General features: G+C 48.5%; 1 protein-coding gene across 1 annotated transcript; it reads left to right on the top strand.

The window, feature by feature from the left end:
* The first annotated feature begins 348 nt into the window (after nt 1–348).
* LOC144671527 (G-protein coupled receptor 15-like) lies at nt 349–1,467 on the top strand. The gene has a single exon (XM_078533482.1). The coding sequence runs from the start codon at nt 349–351 to the stop codon at nt 1,465–1,467; it is 1,119 nt and encodes a 372-aa protein (XP_078389608.1).
* Nucleotides 1,468–9,387: the final 7,920 nt, after the last annotated feature.

The following is a 9,387-nucleotide window of genomic DNA, read 5'->3' as shown; positions in this document are numbered from 1 at the left end:
GAGAATTTTGACAGGACGGAGAGCAGAGTAAGGGACATTGGATATTGTCAGGACAGAGTAATTCGAGGAATGGGGACTGGAGGAGAGGAAGGGGCAGCAAGGCATTGTTAAAGTTCACCATCTTCAAAACTTTGATGTGGCCAGGTTGAGTGGGCCAGGGATGTGGAAGAGGCGGGGCCAGGATGTTGCTGGTGGTGTCAGTGAGGTCTTATCTTATAAGACCTGCTGCTCGCCAATCAGATGTTAGGGGAGGGGTGGGGGGGTGAGTGAGCTTTGACACAGTCAGATGACAAACAACTTCATTAAATAGAGAAACAAAGAGAGATGGAAGAGGTGACTGTGGCGAACATGCCAGATTACAATTATGATCTGAGCTATTATTATGTGTCTTATCCCCCTGAGGAAGAGGGGTGTGAAGCTGTCTCCCTTCCCCAGTCCAGCGTTGTCTTCTCCCTGGTCTACTGCCTGATCTTCGTGGTGGGAGTCCTGGGCAATGGGCTGCTGGTCTTGGCTATTGTGTTGAAGTGCCGGGTCAAGAGGCCGGTGGACATCTTCATATTGAACCTGGCTTTGGCAGACATCACCTTCCTTATCACCCTGCCTCTCTGGGTGGACACTGAGGCTTGGGGCAAGGTCTGGAGGAGTGGCCTCTTGCTGTGCCAGCTGAGTAGCTACGTGGTGGCAGTGAATGCCTACTCCAGTGTCCTCTTCCTGAGCTGCATGAGCCTGGACCGTTACCTGGCCATCGTCTACCCACTCCGTTCCCGGAGATTCCGCTCCAAGGCTTACGCGGCGCTGGCCTGTCTGCTGGTGTGGATCGTCTCGCTCCTCTTGGGGCTGCCCGTCCTTCGCAGCCGGACCATCCAGACGCGGGGTGAGAAGGTGTCCTGCTGTGTGGAAGATCAGGACTCCACCAGCCCCGGCGTCTCTCTTGCCTACTTGCTCCTGACCTTCTTCTGCCCAATGCTGGTCACCCTGGTCTGTTACTGCTCCATTACCAAGAAGCTCTGCCTGCAGTACAGGAAGAGCAAGAAGCAGGACATCAGGCTGAGGAAGTCGATGAGGGTGGTCTTCCTGGTGGTCCTGGCCTTCTTGATCTCCTGGCTGCCTTATAATGTTTTCCGCTCCCTGGATTTGATGCTTCGCTGGGGGGTGGCCCCCGGGTCCTGGAGCTTCCAGACGGTGGTGAGAATGGGTCTGGTGGTCAGCGCTCCCCTGGCCTTCGCCAACAGCTGCTCCAACCCAATCATCTACTGCCTCTACGACAGCTCCATCCAGAAGGCCGTGCTGCAGCTGCTCCTGCCCTGCCTCAAGCCCCTTCGCCTCAGCCAGCTCTCCATCACCTCCGACAGCCAGCCTAGCAGATCCCTCTCCAGCAACATCACTCCAGAAGGCGCCAGCATCAGGAGGAGATTGGACCACCCAGTCGTCCAGCTCTCAACATGGGCTTCCCACCCCCAACCCTGAGTCCCACTGTATTGGGGGAAGGGGGTTGGGATGGGGAGAGTGGGGAGTTTGGTGTTGTGCGGGAGTGGAAAAGAGAGAGATGATTTTGCTTTCTATAAGAGAAAAGAAGGATCTAGGAAGTTGTAACTGTTAGAAAAGACTGGGGATCTTTTTTTCTAGAAGAGAGAAGGCTGTGGTCTGATCATTAAGAGTAGGGAGGTATTCAAAAGGGTAGATGTAGAGAGTCTGTTTCCACTTCTGGGGTGGGCAAACAACCGGGGGCAATCGATATAACATAGTGACTAATCATATAGGGGATTTAGGAGAAACCTCTTTACCCAGGGAGTGGTGAGAATGTGGAACTCACTACCACAGGGGGCAGTTGAGGTTTATAGTATGGATAAATGTGAAAAGCTCGATAAACACATGAGGTTGATAGGAATGGAAGGATATGTTGATGGGGTGAGATGAAGGGAGGGGGGAGGGAGGACATTTATGTGGATGATAAACATTAGTATTGACTAGATGGGCCGAATCTCCTGTCCCTTTGTAAACATTTATGTAATTCTGTAGAATCTTGCGAGGAATGGTCTCCTGCTTACATTGACCAAACAAGAGGGAAGCTTACCACCCCAGGGCAGATGGTCTCACATGACACCCCATTTGGAACTGGATGTGGAGGTTTCACCTCTCGAGTGGAGCCTTCATCTCTCTCCTTTTGGAAAGAACCAGCAGGAGAGGCCCCCAAGAAATTGGAAACCAAACAGAGACACGCAGGAGAAACAGGTGGTGTCCTGGGTCACTCAGCTGCTTCACCGTTGGGAGATATACATTACCCCTTTGGCCCAGGGATGGGCAGGTCAACACTGAAAGGGACAATGTGGTGCTGCTGAGACTGAGACTCTTTCATTAAGATGAGTAACACGAAGCGATCCCGTTCCATGATCAAATGTGTGTGGGTTGTGGGATGGGGCGAGTCTGCAGTGCGTTCAGCACCTTGTGCTGGGATCGAAACCCAACATGTATTTTCAGAGATGGATAGACGAGGGTCTGGACATGACTCGACTTGTATAACCAAAGATGGGTTTCCTATCTGTGTTATCATAACCAGGCTTCATTACGTTTTTATTTGTTTCCGTTCTGTCGATCAAGCCGGAAATTATAATGGGTGATTCATCCTTTTAAGGCTGTGATTTCGAACCTCCTTTCGGCTATTAATTTATAATTATTATTTTTTTAACACACAGTTATTGGGAATGTGTTAAATATCGGTGAGAGATCTTCTACAGGGAGCTGTGCCTCCTCCCTCATCCCTTCATAAAACATCCCAAGGTGTTCATTGCAATGTAAATCGGACATTTTATACCACGCCACATGAGGAGGTGTTAGGACAGGTGACCAACAACTTGGTTGTAGAGGCAGATTTTAAGGAGCGTCTTTATATAAAAAAAAATCCCCTCTCTCTCTGCCCTTGCCTCTCGCCTCCATTCTCCTACTCTCCTCCTCCCTCACCCATCCTGTGTCGTCCACCTCTCCCCTTTGCCCTTCTCTCTCCCTTCTCTCCCTCTCATTTCTTTCTCTCTCTCTCTTCACCGCTCTCTCCACTCCAGCCCCTCATCGCCTTTTATCCACGTCCCCTCGCCCCCCGCCCTCCACCCGCACTTTCCTCTGTTTGCCAAGCCTCCTCTTAACACATCCACAATCGACCAGGTATTTCCCTCTTGAGGAAGGGAACACTGACAATTGTCCTAAAGACACTGCGGCGGAGATTTCCACTAATATCTCAAGGAACCCTGGAGTAATACCGGCTCCAGCAACACATGGGGCCCGATTATGAATTTAACATGCATCTCTGGCATTGTTACACCTTTTATTGCCTGGAATAGAAGCATTACATTTTTTGCAAGCTTGAAATTATCAATAGAAAGTAACTTCAGCATGTAAATAAATATTGCAACCTGATACCTATGTCTTGATCATAGCAAGATAAAGTGGCACTGCTTAATGTATTACATTGCATGTTATTTTTGTAATAATAGATCCCAGTGAGAGACAGTGTGTGTTAATACAGCTCACTAGGTTTATAACCAGCGTTGTGCGAGTGTGGGAATACTTCAGAGAGGAACTCAGTGTCTGACTGAGATCCCTCCATTTCATTGTTGTAGCATATCTGTAAACTCAAATCCACCCCTGCTCAGAGTGTAACTGTTTTCGTTCGACATTTTATATTAAATGAACCCAGTGAAACTATTGCAACACAGACAAAAATTACTGGAATAACTCGGCAGGTCTGACAGCATCTGTGGAGAGGAAGACAGAGTCAACGTTTCGAGTCTGCATGACTCTTCATCAGAACTCAAGAGAAATAGAAATATGGTGAAATGTAATCTGTTTAAGGGAGGGTGGGACAGGTGGAGCTGGATAGAGGGCCAGTGATAGGTGGAGGCAAAGGAAAGATTGCCAAAGATGTCATAGACAAAAGGGGTGTTGACAGTGGTGATATTCGCTACAGGATGTGCTAATGGTGACAGAGTGAAACTATTGTCTGTCTTAAAAGCAAAAAACTGTGGATGCTGGAAATCCAAAACAAAAACAAAAATACCTGGAAAAACAATGGATGGAAATACATTTAAAATTTCTTCACCCCCCGCCCCCCCCCGTAGGCATTCCGCAGGGATCGTTCCCTCCTGGACACCCTGGTCCACTCCTCCATCACCCCCTATGCCTCAACCCCCTCCCATGGCACCTTCCCATGCAACCACAGAAGGTGTAACACTTGCCCCTTCACTTCCCCTCTCCTCACCATCCAAGGGCCCAAACACTCCTTTCAAGTGAAGCAGCATTTCACTTGCACTTCCCTCAATTTAGTCTATTGCATTCGCTGCTCCCAATGCATTTTCCTCTACATTGGAGAGGCCAAACACAGACTGGGTGACTGCTTTGCAGAACACCTTCGGTCTGTCCGCAAGCATGACCCAGACCTCCCTGTCGCTTGCCATTTCGACACTCCACCCTGCTCTCATGCCCACATGTCCGTCCTTGGCCTGCTGCATTGCTCCAGTGAAGCTCAATGCAAACTGGAGGGACAGCACCTCATCTTCCGACTAGGCACTTTACAGCCTTCCGGACTGAATATTGAGTTCAACAATCTTAGATCATGAACTCTCTCCTCCATCCCCACCCCCTTTCCGATCCCCCTTTTTTCCAATAATTTATATAGATTGTTATTTTCCCACCTATTTCCATTATTTTAAGATGTATTTCCATCCATTGTTTTATCTCTACCTTTTAGCCTATTTCGATCCCTTCCCCCCACCCCACCCCCACTAGGGCTATCTGTACCTTGCTCGTCCTGCTTTCTACCCTTAATTAGCACATTCCTTAGATAATATCACCACCTTCAACACCTCTTTGTCCTTTTGTCTGTGACATCTTTTGGTTATCTCCACCTATCACTGGCCCTCTATCCAGCTCTACCTGTCCCACCCCCCTTAAACCAGCTTATATTTCACCTCTCTTCTATTTTTACTTAGTTCTGTTGAAGGGTCATTCGGACTCGAAACGTTAACTGTGCTCCTCTCCGCAGATGCTGCCAGACCTGCTGAGTTTTTCCAGGTATTTTTGTTTTTGTATTGTCTGTCTTAAATCTTTTTGCAAATAAATTCTTAAAGCAAGTTAAAGTCAGGACCGTGGTTATGATTTTAAAATTGTGCCTGATGTCAGTACTTCACCCCATGTTCATTTCACTCTGTTCTCGTTAAATTCCCAGCTTCAGGGCAGTCGGGAGAGCGGGAAGAGGTGAGGGAGTCGGCGTACACACTCTGAGACAGCCACACTCACAAAGATAGACAGGAACAGTGAGAGGGGGAGACAGATAGTGACAGAGGGATCATGTAAGTTGGAAGTCAGAAAGTTAAGACAGAGGAGGAAAGATTGAAGGAGTGAGAAAGCCACAGAGAGGGCAGGGAAAGAGAGCCAGGGAGAGACAGCAAAGGAAAGGGAAAGTGAGAAAAAGACAGACACAGAGACAGAGAGAAAGGTAAATTGAGAGACACAGAGCAACAGACAGCCAAAGTGAAAGTTGGCTAAAGAAGGCGACACAGAGAGAGAGAGAGAGAGAGAGGGAGAGGGAAATGGAGATGGGTAAAGAGGAGACAGAGGGTGTGAGAAGGAGCCAGAGAGAGACTGACAGAGCCCAAGGAAGTCAGAGAAACAGACGGAGTGTGATAGGGAAAAAGATGGGAGGGTCAGTGAAAGAGGGACAGGCAGGATGAGAGGGAGAAGGACAGGGAGACAGTTACGGAGAGAAGGTGATACTGAAAGGCAGAGCGAGACAGACAGGGAGCAGAGAGAAACGAAGGACTGAGAGAAAAACAGAGATCAAGAAATACAGAGATAGAGACAGAGATAAAGGCAGAGACATACATACAGAGCAACATAATGTAACAGATTAATATACTGTTTTATAATATCCTCTGTACATAATGTTCTGTCTATGATATATAATCCTGCCTCTGTTAGTCTATATCATATAATCATCTGCATATATTGCTGTCTATAATATATAATCCACAGTATTTAATGCAACAGGTAGCCTAAGATAAGGAGCCAGGTTACTCACAGTCAGAATGTTCGCCCTGATTGCAGCCCAATCTCCAATAACCCTCAGTTCCGCTTTGAGTGAGAATCAAGAGTGAGCGAGTGCAGAGTCAGGGCCAGGCTAGGAGCAGTCATTCCACTTCCAGCCAGCCCACAGACACGGAATGGTTCAGAAACAGGTCAGTTCCTCACACTTAGATTATTCAACACGGGTTACTCTGGAACATCAGTTTAATTCAAAATAATATACTGTGGTTATTACAGGACTTCCCCAGAGCAGACTGCGCTTTCTCAGTGACACCCTGTGTATAAAAGTTTGATATTTATTTGTGTGTGTATTGTGTGTGTGTGTGTGTGTGTACTGCATTCAGGAGAAACTAAATGACTGCCAGCAGACGGGCTCCTTATTAAAAAAAAAACTATTCCTTGCAGGGCTGCTGGGTACAAGTCGGCTGCTGTCTTTCCTACATCGCAACAGTCACTATACTTCAAAAAGTCCTTCACTGGCTGCCAAGTGATTTGGGGACTGAGGTGGAGTAAGGCACTGTAGAAAGAGGAGTCCTTTCTCAAACCCATGACCTGTCTCGGAGGGGAGGGGAGGGGAGGGGAGGGGGAGAGAGAGAGAGAGAGAGTTTACTACCCACATGATGAATCACCCTCAAACTGCCAGATAGAACGAAGTGGCAGAAGAAATCAGTTGCTCAGGAAACCTGTGGTCTGAAATTTCTCCAAACGTTAAGCCTGTTCAAAGGCTGGAGACAAGACATGCAAAGTATCTCTGGGCTCTTGCAAGCGGTTTTTAAGCGAATCACAGAAACCACATCCAGCTTCCTCTCGCTCCAAGCAGAATCACAGTCTTACGGTCAGAACTGTTTGATCGTTTGTCCTTTCCAAGCTGTTTTGGGAAAGGGAGGCGCTGCCTTTCTTCATGAAAAGTTAGAATGGAGTAGGTGACAGGAAGGATTTGTTATAGAATGAGCAGGGGGTATGCAATATCCCTGGTTGAGGGCTGGGAGACTTTTACCTCGATTATTACCTCCATTACGCCACCTAGCTTCACCCCTGCCTTAACTCATTTGCAACAGAGACCTCTCATTCATGCCTATTGCCACCAGACGTGATGATTCATAACGCACTCCCCTATTCTGCCCTTCAGAAACTGGATAAAACAATTAACCGCACCAGGTCCCTTTCAGCCATCAGTATTAATGTGTTGATATCAGTACTGCATTCACTGATCCACAGTGACCCCCTGGGCAAGCAATACCTCCATTTTAAACAAAAAACAAAAATAGCTGGAAAAACTCAGCAGGACTAGCAGCATCTGCGGAGAGGAAAACAGTTAACGTTTCAAGTCTGTATGACTCTTCTTCAGAACTAAGGAAATATAGAAATGTGGTGAAATATAAGCTGGTTTAAGGGGGGCTGGGACAGGTAGAGCTGGATAGAGGGCCAGCGATAGGTGGAGACATTTTAAATTTCACAACCTTGTTTTCAAATCTCTCCATGGCCTCAACCTTCCCTGCAGAGGGCAGTGATGGGCAGTACACGCTCCCTCAGCGCCTACCCTCCAATGGTGCAGCACTCCCTCAGTACTGACCCTCCGACAGTGCAGCGCTCCCTCAGTACTGACCCTCCGACAGTGCAGCGCTCCCTCAGCACTGACCCTCTGACAGTGCAGCGCTCCCTCAGTACTGACCCTCCGACAGTGCAGCGCTCCCTCAGCACTGACCCTCCGACGGTGCAGCACTCCCTTAGTACTGACCCTCCGACAGTGCAGCGCTCCCTCAGCACTGACCCTCTGACAGTGCAGCTCTCCCTCAGTACTGACCCTCCGATGGCGCAGCACTCCCTCAGTACTGACCCTCCGACAGTGCAGCGCTCCCTCAGTACCGACCCTCCGACAGTGCAGCGCTCCCTCAGTACCGACCCTCCGACAGTGCAGCACTCCCTCAGTACTGACCCTCCGACAGTGCAGTGCTCCCTCAGTACTGACCCTCCGACGGTGCAGCGCTCCCTCAGTACTGACCCTCCGACAGTGCAGCGCTCCCTCAGTACTGACCCTCCGATGGTGCAGCACTCCCTCAGTACTGACCCTCCGACAGTGCAGCGCTCCCTCAGTACTGACCCTCTGACAGTGCAGCACTCCCTCAGTACTGACCCTCCGATGGTGCAGCACTCCCTCAGTACTGACCCTCCGACAGTGCAGCCATGCCTGGAATCTGCACTGGGAGAAGCAGCAGCTTACATTTTTGTGTTCAACTCTATGAAGTAGGACACGAATCCACAACAGTCCGACTCAGAATGCAAGAGTGTTACCGACATGGCCAGGGGTGGCACAAAAGATTCACTGAACAAAGTGGGAAGGTAACATGTTATTGATCAAATGGAAATGGACAATGTCGATGCAGGAACAAGGTATCTTCAGTCATGTGTGGGATGTTGATGTCCACACAACGCTTCTGTGACATTTAACAGCCCTTGGATTACATTTGTTAGGGTTGAAATAGATGCCAAGCTAGATTAATATTTCATCCTGCCACTTGGGGCTTGGGTTAGGAAAATACTATCTGAGCTGCGAAGGGAGGGACTTCATTTTCTCTCCCCTACTCTTCTCCCCACCCTCTGTTCTTCCATATGGGGAACATTCTGGAGAAGCAGAAACTGCTAGTGAGTCCACAGGTTCTGCAAAGTCACTGCCTTAGAATAAATGAGCCAGAACTGAAGCATACAGGAATATGGATGAGGAACAGGAGGAGGCCACTTGGCCCCTCAAGCTTGCTCCTCCATTCAATAAGGTCATGGCTGCTCAGATTTTAATCTCACATTCCTGCCTACTCCTGATAACCCCTTTCAGCCCCTTGCCACCTACCTCTGCCTTAAAGATATTCAAGGACTCTGCCCCTTGCTACCTATCTCAGCCTGAAAGATATTCAAGGACTCTGCCCCTTGCTACCTCCCCCTGCCTTAAAGATATTCAAGGACTCTGCCTCAACCACTTTTTTAAGGAAGAGAATTCCAAAGTCTCTCTGCACTCCAATGGGGAAAAAAGATCCTCATCTCTGCTGAGGTCCAATGGACCAACTGCCACGACAGTGAAAGTGTCCACATGGCACAGGTGGCTGGTTTACCCTCAAGCTGTCTACTAAGGCTATCAGAATGTTATCCAGACGTGTGATGCCAAACATAGTCGAGCAGCTGAGCTTATGCCTTTCCAAAAGGGGAGGCTGCTTTGACCCTGGTGCTAACCTGACTCTCTCAGCAAATGGCAGCAGCAGCAAAAAAAAAAAATGCAACAGCTTATATTTACATAGCATCTTTAACAGAATAAATTGCCTCAAG

Source organism: Cetorhinus maximus, chromosome 33, assembly GCF_964194155.1.
Source record: "Cetorhinus maximus chromosome 33, sCetMax3.hap1.1, whole genome shotgun sequence".
NCBI classification, from domain to species: domain Eukaryota; kingdom Metazoa; phylum Chordata; class Chondrichthyes; order Lamniformes; family Cetorhinidae; genus Cetorhinus; species Cetorhinus maximus.
The sequence above is the reverse complement of the archived record's forward strand: the minus strand, read 5'-3'. Positions and strand labels throughout refer to the sequence as shown.

What these genes read in the sequence shown, in the direction of transcription:
- LOC144671527 (XM_078533482.1), top strand. Translation starts at nt 349, where the DNA reads ATGCCAGATTACAATTATGATCTGAGCTATTATTATGTGTCTTATCCC.